A 24,249-nucleotide genomic window follows, 5' to 3' on the forward strand; every position below is an offset into this window, starting at 1 on the left:
CCTCAAAAAGGATGCTGTCCTGTGAGTAGCTTTTTCTGACAACCCACTGGCATCTAGATGAATTGTAAATGAAGTATATACAAAAGCAGTAAAGGAAAAGAAAATAATGCTTGTGAAAAATGTTTATGGTTTTGTTAAAAACCTGTCCAATCAAAATATTTGAAAAACAAGACAGTGCTTTATTGCTAGTGCCCATGGCAAATTTTCTCATAATAAAGAAGAAATTTCACAATTCTCAAGATCTAGCTAACCAAAAGAAATGGTGGTTACCCCACCTCCTAAAGACCAAAAACAGATAACATTTCACTAGGCTTGCCATGTGTCCCTCATCTCAAGTATTTCACAGGCTTTATTTAGTTTCATTCCATTAAATATGGCTGATTTATTTCAATGTATGACAAAACCCACTGAAATGTTGTGAAGTAATTAGCCTCCAACTAATAAAAAAAAAAAAGAAAAGAAAAAAAATCTGAGTAGAAGGAATGATTGTCTCCATTTACAAAGCAGGAAATTCATGCTCAAAGAGGTTTACTGACTTGCCCATCAGGTAATTCATTCATTTTGACCCCAACCCTGTTCTTTTAATTTCTGCCTGATACTGTATCCCATATAGTGATAAAATAGATAAAATTCACATTTAAAATTAACATATAGATACACTCCTGTCTACATTTTCTAATTTTGTAGGGTTTCTTGGGGTCATATCTGGTTATTCCCATGATGAAACCAGTCCTAGAATCTCAGCTAACCAGTGAATAACAACATACTCAGCTCATAGACTGATGAATAAGAGGTCTTAAAAGGGCTCCCTAATAGAACACACTAATGTGTCAATTTAAGAACTATTCTGTAAATAAAAAAATAAACTTTCATAAGAAAGTTCTAATCCCAGAAAGCAAAATAACTTGAGAAGAAAACTCCAATGTAATTTCAGTAAATACTTAAACTCTAAAGACACAAAATGAGGCTGAGTAGTTTAAATACTTAACAGCTGCATTTGGATGGTGTAAAAACCATTAAAATTTCACCACAAAGTCTCTTCCTATAGAATTAACACTGTATTCTAATGCTGCAGATTTTAACATCCTCCTTTCACAAGCACAGTTTGAAATACAAAGCCCTGTTTATCTTCTTGGCATTAACTTCCAAACTGCTTACAGTCCTTTGAAAGAAAGAAAAGAAAGTGAAGTCACTCAGTCGTGTCTGACTCTTTGTGACCCCATGGACTGTAGCCCGCCAGGCTCCTCCATCCATGGGATTTTCCAGGCAAGAATACTGGAGTGAGTTGCCATTTCCTTCTCCAGGGGATCCTCCTGACCCAGGGATCGAACCCAGGTCTCCCGCACTGTATGCAGACTCTTTGGCATATGAGTCACCAGGGAAGTCCCAACAGTCCTTTAGCAGTTCCTAAGTATCTACCTACACCTTAGTTTAAACTTAATTCCAAGGGATTTTGTTCCTGCTAGTCTCTGTGAAGCTTGTGCCAAAGAACATGTTTTCTACAAATATCACTAAAAATGTATCCTTTTTATTTTATGCAAATAAATATGCCATCCATACTTTTGGCTCCCTCCATTCTTATCTGAATTCTTTCTTGCTTGCTATCATGCTTACATTAAACCCAATGTGAAATATATATTTAATCACTTAATCAGTAGACTGTATTTTTATTATCTGTTTACAGTAATAAAAAATAAAATTAGGATCACTAAGATTGCTAATACTTCAAAAGAATTTCTGAGCTTTTAATTCTGTGTTAGACTCTTCTTAAAATTCCTGTTTTAAGCTGTGGTAATTATAAATCAACCAGATTGACTGAAATTCTTACTGATATTGTAAAATATATAACTTAAGTGAAATAAACAAAGCAAGACTCACTTCTTGGCAAGAAAACAAGGTAAGATTTCCTTGCGATGCAGAGAGGAAAAAAATGACACTATATGATAGATCTTTATTAGTTTTCTATCTTATAGTAGCTTATATATATCAATTGCAATCTCTCAACTAGATCCATCTTAAAATTTTTCTGAAAATAGTATATTAAATTAAAGTATGTAGAAGAATGGAAATAAGAAAAAAATAGACATGAATAAAATAGAAAACTATCTTCTAAGCAGAAAAATCAACACACACAACATGGTTCTTGAAAGCACTATGAAATGTCAAAAAAAGAAAAAGAAAAGAGAGAGAAATTATCATTAACATGAACTAAAAGAGAATAATGAAAGAGATACCATAGGCATAAAAATAAGATATAATAAACTTTGTGCTGATAAATTTTGAAATTTTTAATGGAAAGGACAAATGTCTTAAAAAGTGACATACAAAGATAATAACACACGAAACCTGAATTAATTCCATACTGATTTAGAATTTGAACCCATAATTTTGAAATTTCCCACAGAAAAGACTTTTTAGGCCCAGAAGTCTTCACAAATACATTGTGCAAAAAAAGTTGTACTGAACTCTTTCAAGGGAATTTGAGTCCAATACTACTATCATGATAAAAGAAAAAAAAAAAAACAAAAAAACAGACAAACATCAAAAGAGAAAAAAACTGCAAACCAAAATGTCTTAGGAACATCAAAGAACATACCAATAAAATGAATATAACAATATAAAACAGGTAATAATGCCATAATCAAACTTGGCTGGGCAAACCCCGAATCCACAGGGCCAGCTGTTACAAAGGACAGGCTGGAAGTCTTGGGCAGGAGTTGATGCTGTTGTCCACAGGCAGAATTTCTCTTTTCTTTAGAGAAGCCTTAGCTCTTAAGGCCTTTCAACTGATTGAACTGTGCCCACCCAGACTATTTAGGATAATCATCCTTACTTAAAATTAATTGATTATGGACTTCTATTATGTCTACAAAATACCTATATAGCAACAGAAAGATTACTTCTTGAGTCAATAAATAATAATATTAGCCCAGCCAGGTGACACTTAAAACCAGCCATCACAAAATGGAAATATTTCCCATATATCTTATGAGGCCTGCATAGTTCTGATACCAAAAGCTGAAAAAATATTTCAAGAAAAGACCAATATCCTTCATGAAGAACAGATACAAAAATTCTTGACTAAATATTTAGAAATTATATATAGTGATACATTAAATAAAGATGACATATCAAGACCAAGTGGAGTTTATTCCAGGAATGTAAGTTTAGCCTTCAAATACCAATCATTATAATTCACATTAAAAGAGTAAACGTGAATAATCCTGTGATTATCTGAAGACAAGAAAAAAAAAAAGTTTGTCCAAATTCAACATCTATTCTTGATTTTTTTTAAAAAGTAAAATTACTGGCAAATGAGAAATTAAAGAAAATGCTTTTACCTGATAACAGATATCTACCTAAAAAAATACAGTTAACATCATTCCTAATGAAAGAACTGTGAAAGATTTTGTCTAAAAGTACAGAATGTCTCATCTCATCACTTCTATTCCATGCTGTATTTGAAGCTCTAGCCACAACCATAAGTCAAGAAGGAAAATAGACATCATAAATACTGGAAATGAAGAAGTAAAACTCATTATTTACAGTTGACATGACTTTATATGTACAAAAATCCTACAGAATTTTTAAAAACACCATAATCAACTTGAGGAAATGCAAACTGAATTCACAAATAAATCAGCTGTATTTTTATATACTATCAACAAGTAGTTGAAAATGGTATTAAAACAATCCAATAATATAATGAAAAAAGTCAACTATTCAGGAATACATTGAAACATGAAATGCAAGATGTTGGTATTATACTAAAAATTCAAAACATTTCTAAAACTAAAGAAGACTTTAAAAAACAGAGAGAGATAACCATATTCACAATTGCACATTCAACACTGGTAAGACTCAGAATACTCAAGTAATCGACAGCTAAAATAAAATATTCATAAAATTTCCAGCAGGCTTTTATTAAAAAAAAAAAAAATTAAAAAGCCTTCTAAAATTTACACAGAAAAGTAAAGAAACCAGAATGATCAAGACAATTGTGACAAAAGTACAGTTAGAGGTCTTAAATTATTGGATTACAGGTCTTACTAAAATGTACAAAAACTAAGACTGCAGTATTGTATAAGGATAAGCAGATTAAGGAAAAAAAATTAAGATATAGACACAGACTTCTTCAGATACAAATGATTGTTAACCAAGGTGCCAATATTAAATAAATTACCTGAGATTTCATTTAAGGGAATGAGATGGGATTAGATGAGAAAAAGTATATGGAATAAACACTTTAGAAGTAATAAAAATAAAATGATTAAGAATCTTCTAAGGTTTATAAAATATACCAGGATATCATCAAAAATGATTTCAAACACACTTGGCACTAACTGCATCTTTTAAACAAAACTAAACAGCTTCCTTCAAGGCCTTTCCCAACCCTACTCTCAGTTGATGACAGAGAGAAAAGACTGGTGGAACTGGGAACTCAGCTTCCCTTCCTCCCTCACCCCAGAGGCCTTTCCCTCTCATCTGGGATCAAAGGTCACCTCCTAGGAGCTCCACCCACCTCCTGGGCAGGCTCCCTAACTGCCTCCAGCCTCACACCCAGTTTGCCTTCCAGAATTTCCTCCAGGGTGCTTGCAAAATTGGGATTCCAAAGGCAGCAAGTGGTCAATCTCTGGATATCACTCTCCCCTTGGTGGCTGAGGAGACCCCTAAGGGGAGGGCTTTGTAACAACTCACCTGGTACCTCAGGGCCTCAACCCTAATCCTTGTTTGTTGAAGGGAAGGAGGGAGAGAGGGAAATGCCACCCAGCTCACACACCCCAATAGCAAAGAGAGGTTAAGAAAGCCATCCTCAGTGACCAGTGCAGAGAAATAGAGGAAAACAAAAGAATTGGAAAGACTCAAGATCTCTTCAAGAAAATAAGAGGTAACAAGGGAATATTTCATGAAAAGATCAGCACAATGAGGACAGAAATGGTATGGACCTAACAGAAGCAGAAGATATTAAGAAAAAGTGGCAAGAATACATGGAAGAACTATACAAAAAAGATCTTAATGACTCAGATAACCATGATGGTGTGGTCATTCACCTAGAGCCAGAAATCCTGGAGTTCGAAGTAAACTGGGCCTTAGGAAGCATCGCTATGAACAAAGCTAGTGGAGGTGATGGAATTCCAGTTGACCATGTCATATCTTAAAAGATGAAGCTGTGAAAGTGCTGCACTCAATAAACCAGCAAATTAGGAAAACTCAGCAGTGGCCACAGGACTGGAAAAGGTCAGTTTTCATTCCAATCTCGAAGAAAGGCAATGCCAAAGAATGTTCAAACTACAACACAAATGCACTCATCTCACACTCTAGCAAAGTAATGCTCAAAATTCTCCAAGCCAGGCTTCAACAGTACTTGAACTGAGAACTTCCATATGCTAAAGCTGGGTTTAAAATGGCCGAGGCAGATCAAATTGCGAACATCCACTGGATCACAGAAAAAGCATGAGCGTTCCAGAAAAACATCTACTTCTGCTTTATTGATTACGCCAAAGTCTTTGTGTGGATCACAACAAAGTGTGAAAAATTCTTCAAGAGATGGGAATACCAGACCACATTACCTGCCTCCTGAGAAACCTGTATATAGGTATAAAGCAACAGTTAGAAATGGACATGGAACAAAGGACTGGTTCCAAATTGGGAAAGAGTATGTCAAGTCTGTATATTGTCATCCTGGTTATTTAACTTATATATAGAGTACATCATGTGAAATGCCTGGCTGGATGAAGAACAAGCTGGGAACAAGATTGCTGGGAGAAATATCAATAACCTCAGATATGCAGATAACACCACCCTTATGGCAGAAACCAAAGAGGAACTAAAGAGCCTCGTGATAAAAGTGAAAGAGAAGAGTGAAAAAACTGGCTTGAAACTCAACATTCAAAAACAAAGATCATGGCATCTGGTCCCATCACGTCAGGGCAAATAGATGGGAAAACAATGGAAACAGTGACAGACTTTATTTTCTTGGGCTGCAAAATCACTGCAGATGGTGACTGCGGCCATGAAATTAAAAGACACTTGTTCCTGGGAAGAAAAGCTATGACCAACCTAGACAGCATGTTAAAAAAACAGAGATATTACTTTGCCGACCCAGTTCCATCTAGGCAAAGCTATAGTTTTTCCAGTGGCCATGTATGGATGTGAGAGTTGGACCATAAAGAAAGCTAAGGGACAAAAAATTGATGCTTTTGAATGGTGGTGTTGGAGAAGACTCTTGAGAGTCCCTTGGACTGCAAGGAGATCAAACCAGTCAATCCTAAAAAAAAAAAAATCAGCCTTGAATATTTATTGGAAGGATTGATGCTGAAGCTGAAGCTCCACCACTTTGGCTACCTGATGTGAAGAACTGACTCATTAGAAAAGACCCTGATGCTGGGGAAGATTGAAGGCGGAAGGAGAAGGGGACGACAGAGGATGAGATGATTGGATGACATGTCTGATTCAATGGACATAAGTTTGAGCAAACTCCGGGAGTTGGTGATGTATAGAGAAGCCTGGCATGCTGCAGTCCTTGGGGTTGCAAAGTTGGACATGACTGAACAACTGAACTGAGGACACAATATAAACTGATTAGAACCAAATAGGTCCAAGATAGCGAATGAGTCAAATTCCACTACACCTTGTGCCTCAGAGTATGCTCATTGTAACACATCTGCAAGCTAAATGACACACCTACAGGCATCATGATAGTTCCAAGGCCAACCATAAAGATCACAAAGTGGGCAATGGCCCAATTCCTGAAAATCCCCATGCCTTTCCAAAAATAGTAGGAATACTCCTTCCACTCATTAGTCTATGAAATTCAATTCAGTCGTTCAGTTGTATCGGAGGTATCCCTGTCCCTCTTTCCATCATGCAAAAATGGGACAGATTCTGAGTCTGAGGGTTAACCTACCATGTGCTATGCACACAGTGGAAACCCAACCCTGGCCTAGCTTGCAGTATCAAAGAAACAGAACCTTTCATAAAATCTTTTCAAAATAATTAATAATAAGTGTGAAAATATGACACTTTTTAGGGAGAGACTGCTTCTGGGGATAAATTATGGATAAACCCAGCAAGACACATTTATAAATAAGTTTGCATTAAAAAATCAGACATTTTTGCAATAAACGTCTTCTGAGTCTCAGCTTTTTTCTCATTGGTAAATTTATTTCTCATTGGCAACCTTTGCCCATGGGCTACACTGTCTGCAGTCAGATGTTCATTTCTGCATTTCTGAGCGTAGTTTTTGATAAATGCATTTCATTTCAAAAATAGACCATTGTAAATGAAGAAAGTCCCCACAGTCTGATCACTGAAAGGTAGACAGAATTAAATAACAGAAAAAACATCCTACATGAGCAACAGAACTGAATGAGGAGATGAGAGCTGACATGACCCAATATCATTCTTTAGAACCTCAAGTTCACAGACAAAACAAAAGCTGGATAGAAGATAGAAGGATTATTGGTTTTCTTTTTTTTTTTTTAAAGACATCTTGAGACAGAGCAATCAGGTATGAAAAGAAAAGCTGCTTATGTAAACAAGAAAGACATTTTCTGAGATGACTTTGATCCCATACTCAAATTATTAACTTACACCTACTTGCCTTTAAAGGCTTTGTATCTTTAGAACTGCTCCCTATCACCCTTGTTAAAGGATAGTTTCACCTTATTATTACTAATATTTTCTTCGTAAGTAACCATGCCTGGCTTTAATCAAAAATAGTGGTGCAGTAAATATTTGACCATAGTGGAAATACAATGCATAATTTAGCTCATCTGTGCTATCTTTCCATGAGAGGTGATTATTTCTACATTATGAAATGTGCTTACAGTAAGGGGAATCCACACCAGACACCTGGAAGGCAGAGGGAGAACCACTTACCCAGCATGTCACTGCTTCAAACCAACCTTGACGTGACTGCGGAGCCACTTAACTCAGTCTCCCAATCAGAACTGCACCTTTCTTCTACAAACGCAGCTTCTTAATGAAGATAATAGTACATGCTTCCAGGCTGAAAGGCCCACCCTCAGCCCCTGAGCAAAGAAACAGGCATTCTGCTCTTCCCTGTGAGAACTCTGATGGGACTGTTACATTACCTGGATGAAATCAAGAAACGTCAGGGGCAGCAAGTCATCCAAATGCCCAATGTCTTTGGAGAAACGATTTAAAATTCTTCCTGTACGAACAGGATATGAGAAATTATTTATTTCCCCAAAAAAGACCCTTTAAATTTTGGCATGTATATTTAATATATTTCAAATTCATATGAAATAAACAGATGTCAGTAGTTAAAACAAAGAGAGAGAGAGAAAAAAAAATACATGATATCTAAAGAGAAACAAAAATATCACCAAATGGCAGTGGGTGGGGAGCTGAAATTGAGCCCTGATTTTTAAACAAATGGGGGGAAATCTTGTGGCAGTACTGGGAAGGGTTATTCGATTTCCGAATATTCACTCCCTTTAGATCCATCCCATCTAAGACTCATTCCAGTTGCTAAGTTTATAAATAAACAGTTGCAAAATACTTGAGTTAATCCTCAGTTCAGTCGCTTAGTCGTGTCCAACTCTCTGCGACCCCATGGACCACAGCACGGCCAGGCCTCCTGGTCCATCACCAACTCCTGGAGTTTACCCAAACTCATGTCCATTGAGTTGGTGATGCCATCCAACCATCTCATTTCTCTGTTATCCCCTTCTCCTCCTGCCTTCAATCTTTTCCAGAATCAGGGTCTTTTCAAATGAGTCAGCTCTTCTCATCAGGTGGCCAAAGTATTGCAGTTTCAGCTTCAATATCAGTCCTTCCAGTAAACACTCAGGACTGATCTCCTCTAGGATGGACTGGTTGGATCTCCTTGCAGTCCAAGGGACTCTTAAGAGTCTTCTCTAACACCACAGTTCAAAAGCATCAATTCTTCGGCACTCAGCTTTCTCTATAGTCCAACTCTCACATCCATACATGACTGGAAAAACCATAGTCTTGACTAGATGGACCTTTGTTGGCAAAGTAATGTCTCTGCTTTTTAATATGCTGTCTAGGTAGGTCATAACTTTCCTTCCAAGGAGTCAGCATCTTTAAATTTCATGCAGTGATTTTGGAGCCCAAAAATATAAAAGTCAGTCACTGTTTCCACTGTTTCCCCATCTATTTGCCATGAAGTGATGGGACCAGATGTCATGATCTTAGTTTTCTGAATGTTAAGCTTTAAGCCAACTTTTTCACTCTAATTTTTCACTTTCATCAAGAGACTCTTTAGTTCTTCTTTGGTTTCTGCCATAAAGGTGGTGTCATCTGCGTATCTGAGGTTATTGATATTTCTCCTGGCAATCTTGATTCTAGTATGTGCTTCATCCAACCCAACACTTCTCATGATGTACTCTGCATATAAGTTAAATAAGCAGGGTGACAATGTACAGCCTTGACACACTCATTTTCCTATTTGGAATCAGTCTGTTGTTCCATGTCCAGTTCTAACTGTTGCTTCCTAACCTGCATACAGATTTCTCAAGAAGCAGATCAGGAGGTCTGGTATTCTCATCACTTTCAGAATTTTCCACAGTTTATTGTGATCCACACAGTCAAAGTCTTTGGCATAGTCAATAAAGCAGAAATAGATGTTTTTCTGGAACTCTCTTGCCTTTTCTATGATTAAGCAGATGTTGGCAATTTGATCTCTGTTTCCTCTGCCTTTTCTAAAACCACCTTGAACATTTGGAAGTTCACGGTTCACATATTGCTGAAGTCTGGCTTGGAGAATTTTGAGCATTACTTTACTAGCGTGAGATGAGTGCAATCATGTGGTAGTCTGAGCATTCTTTGACATTGCCTTTCTTTGGGATTTGAAAGAAAATGGATGTTTTCCAGTCCTGTGGGCATTGCTGAGTTTTCCAAATTTGCTGACATATTAAGTGCAGCGCTTTCACAGCATCATCTTTGAGGATTTGAAATAGCTCAACTGGCAGTCCATCACCTCCACTAGATTTGTTCATAGTCATCCTAAATGTTACACAATTTCCTTTAGTTGCCAAAGTTAATTTTGGTAAGTGATACTGTTTTAAATAAATATAATTATAATCTCTCTGTGATTTTTTTCCCCTTAATATGGTACACAGAGCTTCACATTTTGGAAAATTGCAGATTTCTGCCATTTCCAACTTGTGAATTTACTAGTGGGGTAGTAAGTCTTTATTTTCAGATATGCAGCAGGTGTGACAAACACAAGACTAAAGCATAAGCATCCAAGGAGACCAGAAATATATACACAGGAAACAGAAATATTACTTAACCAGGAAAAGTCACTTATCATCGATTTTATTTCCTTTCTCAGAATCCACAAAAACAATATATCCTTAATGCTGCAGGATTGGAAGATGAGGACTAACCTCTAATAAACATCCAGTGTGAACTAAAAATGCCACCTTTCATATCAGTAAGTAAAGGACGCTGTAGTTATCAGACACTGCAGTCATTGTCCAATGGTGCACTCTGAAGAAACTCAGGATGAAAAATACACAGGACACTGGTCCCAGATAGTTGAGGTGCACATCAGAGAAACTATTTCAGTGAGCCTAGACTCTTGCATCTTCCCATATACAGAAAAAGTACTAAATTCCCTAACTTGAGGTATCATCTTTTCTTTTATTAATGCTAATCTTTTGATGTTCCAACTACTTGGTCTTTATTGCAAAAACTCCTATATATGTTGGTTCCCCACCTTGCTTATTCAAAGCAGTATCTCAGAGTTATCTGAGATGCTGTGTCCCAGGCTTAAGTCCTCAGTTTTGTCTACTGAATAAAACATAACTCTTAACTCTTAGGTTGTACTTTTTTTTTTTTTTTTTTAATCAGACAACACTAGTCTTTTTAATGATTAAATTTAAAGAAATTGAAGTAACACAAATACACAGCATATTTTGGGATGGCAACTCTTGAGAAATACATTGTCTAGGATCCTGAACTTCATTTGCAATTAAGCCTTCAGGAAACCAGCCTGTAGGTGGGACGTGGGACCACTAAATGCTCTTCCCAACCTCTATCAGAGGTGACTTCCTCCAGAGTTCCTCATATCAAGCTTTAACTGGACAGTGAACGAGCAGGGGCTGGGGACTGAGTTTCTCCTGCTGGGGTGAGCTGGCTCTGCTGTCCCCCACAAGGTGTCTGGCTCATTGGAAGCACTGGGTGTGCCCACGCCAGGAGCTGGAGCCACTAGAGGCTTTTTCCCTTGGCCAGATCAGACCTTTACAGGCTGACCCTCAATTTTCCTATCTCAGGCTTAGGAAGTACAGATGTCAGAAACTATCTTTTAGTGACATCTTTGTCAGTATGTGACAACTTTTCTGAACCTCTAAGCATACCTGATGGCTCTCAGGATTAAATGGACTCACGCAGGTAAAAGAACCCAGTCACAATGACAGGTGCTTCAACGGGTGCTCAACCACCAACATGAGAAGATGACTCTGACCCCAGCACGGCCATGGTTCTGCAGTATCATGTTACCTGGGCAAATCCACCAGGCACTAGAGGAGGGTCCACTTGTTAAAAAGCAAATTCTGATTCAGGAGTGCTGGGGGAGCTAGAGAGTCAGCATTTCCTCCAAGCTGCCAAGTGATGCCCTTTCTGCTATTGCCCAGACCACAATTTGAGGGGCAAGAGGTTGGATTATTATTTAACCAGTCCTGCTTTAGAAACATTAAAATCAGATGAATAAACATTAAAGGTATAGTTTAAATGCTTGTAATTTCTTTGATAGGAAAAATGCAACTTTTTAACATAGCCAGACTCAGAAACACTGCAGGCTCGATTTGGCTCAGAGAGTGTTGAAAGCAATGTTAGAGCTTTCCTGGCTGAAAAGTCTACTCAGAGGTGAACAGTGTATGACAACCACTCCTTTACCACTTTCACCAGATGTGGGAATCTTAAGGTCTTAGAGACCCAGGGTTGACAAATAGTGTAAAATACAAGGAAAACCAAAAAAAAAAAAAAAAAGAGAGAGAGAGAGAGAGAGAGAAACCATTTCCCCACACAGTGATTATAAAAACTGAACAGAATGTCACAGATCATCAAAAAACTAAAGTCTTATTCATCAATGAACTGAATGTAGGAAATGTGAAATGTAGTCAATGTAGGAAATTGGAACGTTCAGTAGTTACCTCCTTGCACTAAGAAACATTAAGAGAATGTATAAAGTTTACAGAATATCTCATAGGGCTTTGGGATAGACTGCTGTAACCAGAGCTGTGATTTCAAATTCACAGTCTCACAGTATTAAAGTTTTCTCAAAAATTTCCAGATAAAATCCTGATGATGAACTCCTTTCACACACATGCCATGACTCTTCAACCAATGACATGCAGCCACTGCTGGAGTATCCCCAGGAATGTAGAGGGAAGGGGGAATCATGTGGACGTGGGGAACCCAATCCATTTTCAGACTGTTCTGTTAGACGGAGCTTTCTCACATTTTATCAAAGCTTTCCTTCCTGGAACATCCAAAATCTGCTACTTATCCTGCCTTATAACCATACAAAGTGAATCTAATTTCTTTTGTTATGACAACCTTTCAATTTCTTGAAGGAAGTGAATCATATCCTTTGCTGCATCTGCTCCTTGGTGTCTCAATGATCCCTCATAAGGAACAGCGTCCTATCTTGACTGCAGCCTCTTGACCAGACTCACATGGGTGGCCTCAGTTAATGCCTTGTGTCAAGGTGGTGCAGTGGTAAAGAATCTGCCTGCTGATGCAGGGGGTGCAAGAGATGAGGGCTCAGTCCCTGAGTCAGGATGATCCCTGGAGGAGGAAACAGCAACCCACTCCAGTATTCTTGCCTGGAAAATTCCACAGACAAAAGAGCCTATTTGGCTACAGTCCATGGCATCACAAAAAGTTGGACGTGACTTAGCAACTGAGCACAACACACAGGAGTAACAGCAATACCACAGACATCAGGGTAATTCGTAACACCACTTCCCTCACCTTTCATACGATATAGTCAATCATAAAGCCAACAATCATGATAAATTCTGGAGGCCAGATCACATTTGGAACACGTGTATAATGAAAATCCACATGGCTCCCATGTGCACTGCAAGGTAGATCTGGGAAAACAACTGAGCGATATGTGCAAACAACTCTAAGAGAATAGCCCTTCTGACCCAGAAATTCCATCTCTAGTAACATGTCCCTAGTAGTCAATAAGTGCATCAAAGGGTTGAATGTGGCATATTTGTTGAGTGACAAGTGGGAAACAACCTGAACAACAAGTCTGAAACAAGTCTATTATGTACTATGTTCAATTTTAATTTTTTTCCATATGGTCTTTTCTTTCTATACTAACTGTGTATTATTTGTATAAAAAGTAAAGTATGGAGGGGACAGCAAGAGAAAGACTGGGGAAAAGAGGGGTAAGGGGAAGAAGGGGGTGGAAGGGAGAAGGGGTGAGGGAAAGAGGTATGGAGGGAGGTAGGTAGAGAGGAGGGGGGAGGAAGGTACACCCCCATCCCAAAGTCCATGGTATCCCAGAACCAATCAGGGTTTCCTAACTGCTCTGGTTCACAATTTCCTATCTTGCCCACAACACAGAACATCATGAGAGATGACACTGAACTTCTCAATATACAACGCTATTAAATGATCATATTTTAAGAACTGAGTCTACAATCTAAGCTTAAGTCAGTCACCTCTAGGATTCTGACATATGACCCACACCCAGGACTCCTCACTGACTTATAACCAAGCTATAATTTAAAAGTTAGAAGTTCCCATGCCTAGTCTGGGTCTTTTTAAAAAAAATGACATGTATAGTTACACATCATAAAATCTGAAAGTATATTTTTATTGAGATATATTTTATATCTCACAAAAATAAGCCAAGTGTATGATGAATTTTAGTAACTTTACTGAGTGATGCAACCTCACCAAAAATCAGTTTTAAGACATTTTTATGCCCCCATCTCAGCTTTAGGTAACCACCAATCTACTTTCTTCCTCTATAAATTTACCTTTTCAAGACACAACATACAAATGGGATTATAAAATATGTGGTCTCTGGGTCCAGCATTTTTCATTTAGCATAATGTATTTGAGTTTCATCAACTATGTAGTGTGTCTCTTTGAGCCCCAGTCTTTATCACAGAAGTGATCTTAGGCACCAGGGGGGAAAAAAGACCCCATGTCAAGCCACACCTGACCTTGAGGGTGAAGATGCATTTTTTGAACTCTACATCTCCTCTATAGTATCGTCAACTTTTTGACATGTCCCTCCACTAATGGTTCTAGGACCTAATTCTTTTGATAAGAATAGGCCATTGGTTTAACAGCCCTACAGAGAGTCAGAAGCTAAGAGTTCTGGGTCAAGACCAGGCTCTGAGTCCAGTAGAGTGTGGAGGGGTGGGTGGGGAAGATAATAAAAGATCCATTGTCCTGGTGAGAAGTGGGGTCCATGTCCAAGAGCCTACTGAGAAAGAACAGAGTCCCTCCAAAGGGGCAAAGAAAATATACCTGTACCTTTTAGGTACCGTGCAAGGGGGTGAGACAAAACTGGTCCAATGGAGAGGGTGTTCAGTGGAGCCTAGATATGATCACCAGCCTGAAAACGACCCCTGTGTGCATGGAGGAGTCACTAAGGGAGATGGGCCAGACTGGACTTCCTGCATCATCTGACACAAACTAGTTCAGCTCAGACTAGCCTAAGGACAGAAGCAGGAGGTGTAGAAGCCTGGCAGCTCCATAGTTTCTTTGTCTTTGTTATTAGAATAGGTCATCAATATGGGAGCTGCTCAATGAATGTCATGAAACAGGAGAAGTAACAGGAGTTAGGAAACCATCAGTGACAAAAACCACCAAGTACTGGTCCTTCTCTGGCCCTAAGCAGCAAGAGACCTTTAGGCAACTCATCCAACCTCTGCTGAGAGGCAAATTGCTTACCTGTAAAATGAAGATGATAACATGCACAGGAAAAAACAACATGATGATAAAAGAGATTATGCTTATGCAGGCACCTTCTAGATTATGGAGTAGTGCACATTTGCAAGGTGCTATTCATATTATCCTCATGAGATTTTATAGCTTTAAGGACCATGAAGGTCACCAAGACTAGTAATTTCCAAAGTCTGTGTTTGTAGCATTAGACTTGACAGAAATGCCTTGGAGAATGAGGGAGAAGAGGAAGTGGAGGCCAAGTTCATCTAGCTCCAGACCCCCAGTCCATCTCCCTTACTGTCCCACCCCTCCCAAACAGTCCCTTACATCCACCTGGACATTTACAGAGAGATGTCATTTGAAGTAAGAGTTCTGCAGCAAACAGAAATGATCAAATCCTTCTGTAGATCAAGTTGCTGGAGACAGAGGAGACAAGGTCCAACTTTGTTCAGGGTGATGCAATATTTCATCATGGGGTGGGTGCTCTACTGTCAAACCAGTAGAGAGAGTAGGCATGGAAACCAGTACAGAGTAGGCATGGAAACCCCACTTTTCAGCTCAACTTCCTGCAATATCCTTTGCTGCCTCATTTTATTCTAAAGATAGTGCCACTGATCATTTATTCTTTTTCTGGTTCTCTTGCTAAACTTCACTCACTTTCATTACAATGATTTCTTGTTGCTTATGCATCCCAAGCTGTATCTACTTTTCTGACCTCTACCTTGGACACTTAGCTGTCCTACAGAACATCTTAGACTCAACACATCTAAACTGAACAGAAGCCTTTGAAGTTGACCCACAATTACCCACAACCAACTTCTCAGACTCTGCCTTATACCAAAATACCCATTGTGAAAACTTTTTACTCACTTTTAACTTCTCTTGATCTCACATTCTTACCCAAGGTCTCACCTCATCATTCAATATAATCTCATTTACCTTCTTCTTTGGTGAATCATATATATCATTTTTTAGGAGTAGTGAGGTGAGAAGAGACAAAAGAGAGGTACCCACCGTATCTTCCTTGATACTATATCCTTATCCTGATGGAGTGGGGGGGAGGAGGGCTTCTCTCTCTCTTATGGTGAGTAAAAAAGTCCTAAAAAAGTCCTCAGCCCCCACCCTCTATGTCTAGATCTCATCCTTAGCCCTTTCTTCTCCCTACAACTCTTACTGACAAACAGAGCTCCCAGTAATCTGCCACTCACTTGAACTCCTTTATCTTTAGTGGATGGGCTTGGAATAACTGTGCTGCCCTCTCAGGAACCCTCCACAGCCCTGGCCACAGCTAAGTGACAAAAAGTCCTAACGCACCGACTAGCCACAAAGACATTCTGATTTCCCCTCTAAAGAACTATAAGGCCAGGAGAGAAGCAGGAAAGAGGAGTAAACCAACCACACTCAGCAAAGGTGAGAGGCAAAAGGGCATGTAACATGCATGAGCCCTGTGACAATGGCCTCAGCTCCCATGAGCACTCCAGCTCCCAGCTCCAGGTACAAGAAAGTCAGCATCATTCCAGCTCCATGAGATGCCCATTTCCTTTCCATCAAACCCACTTCCTCTGAACTAACCTGGGTGGATTCAGCTCCTAGTAACCAAAAATTCTGGACTGGAAAAGTCACCCCAGGTACAAGAGACTTGCATTCTAAAATTAGTTGAGGACATAATAAATTTCTATAAAGTAAAACTTTCAGATTACTAACTACATTTTAAATAGCAAAACATATTTTAATCATTTTGGTAGAACTTTTTTCATGTGGACAAGAAACTTTGGTCATCTTTTAATTTAATTTTCAAATGCAGAAATTTTAATTTACAGAATTAAAATTTACAGAATACTGAATATAGTTCCCTGTGCTATTAACAGGATCATCTTAAAAGATACAGAGTATATAAGTACAGCATTATATGATCAATGCAGTTCAGTTCAGTCACTCAGTCATGTCCAACTCTTTGCAACCCCATGAACCACAGCATGCCAGGCCTCCCTATCCATCACCAACTCCTGGAGTTCACCCAAACTCATGTCCATTGAGTCCGTGATTCCATACAACCATCTCATCCTCTATCATCCCCTTCTCCTCCTGACCTCAATCTTTCTCAGCATCAGGGTCTTTTCAGATGAGTCAGCTCTTCTCATCAGGTGGCCAAAGTATTGGAGTTTCAGCTTCAACATCAGTCCTTCCAATGAAAACCCAGGACTGATCTCCTTTAGGATGGACTGGTTGGATCTTCTTGCAGGCCAAGGGACTCTCAAGAGTCTTTTCCAACACCATAGTTCAAAAGCATCAATTCTTTGGCACTCAGCTTTCTTTATACTCCAACTCTCACATCCATACATGACTACTGGAAAAACCATAGCCTTGACTAGATGGACCTTTGTTGGCAAAGTAATGTCTCTTATTTTTAATATGCTGTCTAGGTTGGTCATAACTTTCCTTCCAAGGAATAAGTGTCTTTTAATTTCATGGCTGCAGTCACCATCTGCAGTGATTTTGAAGCCCCAAAAAATAAAGTCAGCCACTGTTTCCACTGTTTCCCCATGTATTTGTCATCAAGTGATGGGACCAGATGCCATGATCTTAGTTTTCTGAATGTTAAGCTTTAAACCAACTTTTCCTATGATCACTGAGATCTAATATCTTGAACATCAATAGTTTAACTGTTTTCAAACATGGCAATATTTGTTGAGGTTACTTTTGGTTACCTAAAATGGATTCCAAACCCCCAACTTTTTACCAGCTTTTAAATTATCTTTATCATACTGTGCTTTCAGCTAATACATTTTGCTGTTGCCTAGAGACTATCTTCAACCTCCATTTTTACTTTTATTGCTAAAGACTGAGGAGACCCTTAAACTAAGTAGAGCCTAAAATAAGCCCACACATGGTCGCAGGACATAAGCAATTCTCATGTATAAAGACATAGGCTTTCTGACACCTTGTTTGACAATGGACCATTTCAGGGGGCTTCGAGATTCCACCTGAATCCAGCTATATTCTCAGAACATATTATAGTATAATCTATATAGTGGTGTAAAGGGAAAATGTCTTGCAAAGATGGGCACAATAAAGGAGAGAAAGGATATGAACCTAACAGAAGCAGAAGGTATTAAGAATAGGTGGCAAGAATACACAGAAGAAATACATAAAAAAAATCTTAATGACCCAGATAATCATGATGGTGTGATCACTCACCTAGAGCCAGATGTCCTGGAGTGGGAAGTCAAGTAGATCTTGGGAAGCATTACTACAAACAAAGCTAGTGGAAGTAATGGGATTCCAGCTGAACTATTTAAAATCCTAAAAGATGATGCTGTGAAAGTGCTGCATTCAATATGCAAGCAAATTTGGAAAACTCAGCAGTGGCCCCGGGACTGGAAAAGGTCAGTTTTCATTCTAATCCCAAAGAAAGGCAATGCCAAACGATGGTCAAACTACTGTACAATTGCACTCATTTCACATGCTAGCGAAGTAATGCTTAAAATTCTCCAGGCTAGGCTTCAACCGTACATGAATCAAGAATTTCCAGATGTTCAAACTGGATTTAGAAAAGGCAGAGGAACCAGAGATCAAACTGCCAACATCTGTTGGATCACAGAAAAAGCCAGAGAACTCCAGAAAAACATCTATTCATTGACTACACCAAAGTCATTGACTCTGTGGATCACAACAAACTGTGGAAAAGTCTTAAAGAGACAGGACTACCAGACCACCTTACCTGCTTCCTAAGAAAACTGTATGCAGATCAAGATGCAATAGTCAGGACCAGACATGGAACAATGGCCTGGTTCCAAATTGGGAAAGGAATATGACAAGAGTGCATATTTTCACCCTGCTTATTTAAATTATATGCAGAATACATCATGAGAAATGCTAGACTGGATGAAGCACAAGCTGGAATCAAGATTGCCAGGAGTAATACCAATAACCTCAGATATGCAGATGATACCACCCTTATTGCAGAAAGCAAAGAGGAACTAAAAAGCCTCTTGATGAAGGTGGAAAGGGTTAGTGAAAAAGGTAGCTTAAAACTCAGCATTCAGAAAACTAAGATCATCATATCCAGTCCCATCACTACATGCAAATAGATGGGGAAACCGTGAGAGACTTTCTTTTCTTGGGCACCAAAATGTCTGCAGATGGTGATTATGGCCATGAAATTACAAGACACTTGCTCCTTGGAAGAAAAGCTATGACAAACCTAGACAGTATGTTAAAAAGCGGAGACATTACTTTGCCAATAAAGGTTCATATAGTAAAACTATGGTTTTTCCAGTAGTCATATATAGCTGTGAGAATTGGACCATAAAGAAGATTGAGCACCAAAAATTGATGCTTTTGAACTATGGCATCTGAAAAGACTCTTGAGAATTCCTTGGACTGCAAGAATATCAAACCAGTCAATCCTAAAGGAAATCAACTCTGAATATTCATTGGAAGGACTGATGCTGAAGTTGAAGCTCCAATACTTTGGCCACCTGCTGGGAAGAGCTGACTCATTGGAAAAGATGCTTGCAAAGATTGAGGGCAGGGGGAGAAGGGGACAACAGAGAATGAGATGGTTGGATGGCATCACTGACTCAAAGGACATGAGTTTGAGCGAACTCTGGGAGATGGGGAAGGACAGAAAAGCCTGGGTTTCTGCAGTACACGGGGTCGCAAAGAGTCAGACATGACTGATTGACTGAACAGCAACAAATAATAGACCTAAGTTCACATCTAGATTATACACCTTTTGTAAACATGGACCACATTTCACACATACTCTATAACAAAATACAAAATGCCAGGTGTTGGTGCCCAAATGACATTTACTACTAAAACACTATAAACTCAATGTCTTTCCAACTTTTTTTTAAGATGGAAAAACTTCTTTGCAGATGGAGTCTTACAGAAAAACATTACTCAAATCTAAAAAATGAATATTTTAAAGTTGCTCTTACTGAAGAGAGACTGTAAGACCTGGAACCCACTCTGTGACCACATTGCTACATGTCAATCAGAGAGAACAGTTGGGAAGATTAATTCTGATAACCTTGGAATCTATCAACACTCTAATCATCTTTAGTTGGTAAATATGTGCGTGAAACTACCAGCTGGTAGAGGGTTCCTGTGGATCTGAGTGAACTTAAATAAGAAATAGCCCAACTCTCACAAGAGCAAAGCTTTTAAACTTTAATCTGTATAGGAATCTCTCAGGGATCTGGTTAAGATGTATATTCTCAAGAGCACTGGGTTGTGCCTGAGAATTCTGGATTTCTAACAACTCCATAGTGATTCTGATGTTGCTAGTCTAGGGATCACACTTTGAGTAACAAGAAAGAAACTGAACATTTCATATGATAGTCCTTTGTTATCTATACCCACCCTAAGAGCTAAAGGACTCTTATCTTGATTTACCTCTGTGTTGTTTCCAAAACATCTGGTATTTGACAGAGATGTTTTCCAGTTATGTTTTTAAAAGATATGCAGTGGTCAACTGTCCTGAGTCACCTCTGATTTGACTATAGGAGTGTGCCTCCATCAGATGAGACCTGGAGGCACCTTTGCTTCGTTCCCATGCTAAGGTATCTGTCCAAGGGGAGGCTTTGTGCTCTACTGGACATAATTCCTGCCATGTGCAAAGGACTGTGGAAGGTGGTACATGCCTCAGCTGCTCCGGCTGTTCCTAGAAACTCTTCCCCTTTTCTAGATTTCCAGTGACTTCTTACCCCCTAAAATTTCTTTACTCTCCCCTCCCTTTAGGGAAAGGTGTTTTTAGAGTAAGAGCTCTCCCTTCCCCATTTCTTAATCAAGAGACAAAATTTCTGATCTGCTCTTCAGAACCCAGGTTTATAAGTGACATTTGTGACTCCAGGCAAAGGACTCATTAAAGGGTCAATGACCCAGTGGGTATCAGTTACACCCAGTTACACCTTCTGTCTCAAGAACCTTTAGAGTAACCTTTTCTATTTTACATGTATAACTACTGTCTTTTAAAATTCCATTAATTGCTTCCAGGAGCTAACAACTACTTTCCTCCCTTCTATTCATACAAATTAGAATAAGGACATTAACAGGACATGGATTTTGCCTTTTTCATTCACTGTTGTTACCCCAGTGCCTGGCAAAATGTCTCACGAATAAAAGGCGCTCAAGCATATTCTGAGTGAATGAATAAATCAAGCCCTCCTGCTATAAATACTTTGCTTCAAATTTCAGCCTCAATTGATTTTTCAAGCAGTAGTTTCTTGTTAGCTGTTGTTTTCCAACTTGGGGAAATTCATGTTTCAGAATGAAGTGTCTGGTTCATCATACTGTCATCAGCAAAGGAAATAAGATAGAATCTGGATAATAAAGTCTAGCACTTTTTCCTTTGTGGTTAGTCAAGTTTTACTTGCTCATAGGGTACCACGTGCAAAACTGCCATTCAGACCAGAGTCCCTGATGCAAAATGGCTTTAAGATGGCAGTGGGGCCCAGGTATACTGACAAGAACCCTATAAAGTAGCCATGCTCAGGACCTTTAGGGGAGAGAATATGTACTTCTTCAGAAAGAAAGCTCATATCTTTCCATTCTTTGATCAAACAGTTAAGATTTTCTTTGCTTCTGAATTAAACTCAAGCTCGTTCTATTGACATGAGCAACACCAGGAAGAAGGACCCTTGTTGGGGAATAACTAACCCAGGTTATAGAGACTCAGATAATTCATGTCAACAGATCTAAGACATGGAGCTCTTACCAGACACATTGGAAAGCTCTTATTAAATATCTGGGGCTACCCTTGTGGCTCAGATGGAAATATCTAATAATAAAGATGAGCTGATAACATGATAGGCAGGGTAGGAGTTAAGCTGGTATGAAGAGTGATGGCCACCAGCCACTGACAGCCTGAACAATTCTGATTGGCTAATGCCTACTCCACTGGATGCTGAATACTTTAAATATTAAAAGAGTTAGAAGCGTTTTAGGAATTCTCTCTTGGCTAACCATAAGTTAAGTGAAACATTTAAAATAACTCCACCTCTAAAGTATTAAATTTACTGAAGATTGAATGAATGAGCAACTAAAAAATGACTTGAGGACAGATGGTCTAAGAAAAGCATAATTGACTAGTGAAGTTCAGAACTTGAGAGCCCCCTGATACCAGGTCTTGCTCTGAACTGTGAGTCAAGGCAAGTTGCACTCCCTATTACTAAATATGGTAGGAATCCAACCTTGAAGGAGTAGATACACCTCACAAATTCCCCCAGGAAAGCCCTCTGCTACAGCCACCCTAAATGCTTTGTTACAGTGAGTAACTGATATTTTACTTTTCCTAAGCATTGGGGAAAATTTGGGGGGAAGCTAGATCAGACTTGTTCTTTACCCACAGATCCTATGCATATGTCATACAGGCTGTCACATGCAAGTCTAGCTCACAGTTCACTCACTGTCAGGAATGGACAATGGACAGTAACAGGCAGAATAATCTCTAAGATGGTGGCTCTGAAACATGGTGGGTCTGATGAAAGCCTATGGAGCATGTCTGCTAGAAAATGCCCACATGCAGTTTCATGATTTCTGTGGATTCCTAAATCACCAACCACAGGAAGTGTGGTGGCCACAGAGAGACGTGAGTCAGGTAAGAACTACCGATTTTGAGGGTACAGAACCTATCATGGGACTCCTCCTGCCACAGGAATGCATAACTTTTTCCAGGAAGGGTATTTTTCCTGGCCCAGTGCACCTCTACTGCCTTTCAAGGCAAAATGCATAGTCTCCATCTCATATCTCTGGGAGGACTATAGCTGCTAACAGATGAAATCTCTGTCGTGCAGCAGATCTCTGAAACATTAGATGGTGTATGAAAACTACTAGCATAAATACCCTCTGAAGTCCTTGTAACCTATTTTGGTTTTCTTTTCCACTAAATTATTTCTAAGCAAGTTCTAGAGGATGGTAGAGTCACTGAATTTTGGAGCTTCAGGCCTCTCAGACATGATTGAGGCTGAATGCCAAGACTCAGGACAAGGAAGCTGCTCCCTGCCTAACACAGCTACCTGGCAGCCAGGTGTTCATGGACAAAGTGCTCTCTGTCTTCACTCAACTCTATGTATCAAGAACTATGCATTTTTCATCTCCCTCAATGCCATTATATAACCCAACCAATAATTTATGGCATTTAGGTGGTTTGTTTATTAATGCTAATTAGGTAGTATCTCCAGGAGAGCTATATTTATTCTGTTGCATGTGTTGTGCCTTTGAGAGCATTAAAAATAAAATACGCAATTTACAAGAATTAACTAGGAATCTCATTTTTGCCCCAGGCTGCTTTAACCATATTTTGCTGAAAAAGAAGATCTAAAGTATCAGAGTGTCTGGTGGTGGTGGTTTACTCACTCAGTTGTGTCCAACTCTTGCGACCCCATGGACTGCAATCCATGGGATTTTCCAGGCAAGAATACTAGAGTGGGTTACCATTTCCTTCTCCAGGAGTTGGCCTAGAGATCAAATCCAGGTCTCCTGCACTGTAGACAGATTCTTTACCAACTGAGCTACCAGGGAGGCCTACCTGGTAGAAATGCAGAAGAATTGCCTGGAATTGACTGGAGCAACAGTTAGAACTGGACATGAAACAACACACTGGTTCCAAATAGCAAAAGGAATACGTCAAGGCTGTATATTGTCACCCTGCTTATTTAACTTACATGCAGAGTACATCATGAGAAACGCTGGGCTGGAAGAAGCACATGCTGGAATCAAGATTGCTGGGAGAAATATCAATAACCTCAGATATGCAAATGACACCACCCTTATGGCAGAAAGTGAAGAAGAACTAAAGAGTCTCTTGATGAAAGTGAAAGAGGAGAGTGAAAAAGTTGGCTTAATGCTCAACATTTAGAAGACTAAGATCATGGCATCTGGTCCCATCACTTCATGGCAAATAGATGGGGAAACAGTGGAAACAGTGACTGACTTTATTTTTTGGGGCTTCAAAATCACTGCAGATGGTGATTGCAGCCATGAAATTAAAAGACACTTATTCCTTGGAAGGAAAATTATGACCAACCTAGACAGCATATTAAAAAGCAGAGACATTACTTTGCCAACAAAGGTCTGTCTAGTCAAAGCTATGGTTTTTCCAGTGGTCATGTATGGATATGAGAGTTGGACGGTGAAGAAAGCTGAGTGCCAAAGAATTGATGCTTTTGAACTATGGTGTTGGAAAAGACTCTTGAGAGTCCCTTGGCCTGCAAGGAGATCCAACCAGTCCATCCTAAAGGAGATCAGTCCTGGGTTTTCATTGGAAGGACTGATGTTGAAGCTGAAACTCCAATACTTTGGCCACCTGATGAGAAGAGCTGACTC

General features: G+C 39.2%; 1 protein-coding gene across 1 annotated transcript in view; it reads right to left on the minus strand.

Moving 5' to 3' along the window:
- Positions 1-24,249, minus strand: part of LOC136144153 (ATP-binding cassette sub-family C member 4-like) — a 156,855-nt gene that overhangs the window by 63,776 nt on the left and 68,830 nt on the right. Inside the window, 1 exon segment of the mRNA XM_065901811.1 lies at positions 8,097-8,176. Coding sequence (XP_065757883.1) covers positions 8,097-8,176 — 80 coding nt within the window.

The sequence above is a fragment of the Muntiacus reevesi genome, chromosome 11 (genome assembly GCF_963930625.1).
Source record: "Muntiacus reevesi chromosome 11, mMunRee1.1, whole genome shotgun sequence".
Lineage (NCBI taxonomy): Eukaryota > Metazoa > Chordata > Mammalia > Artiodactyla > Cervidae > Muntiacus > Muntiacus reevesi.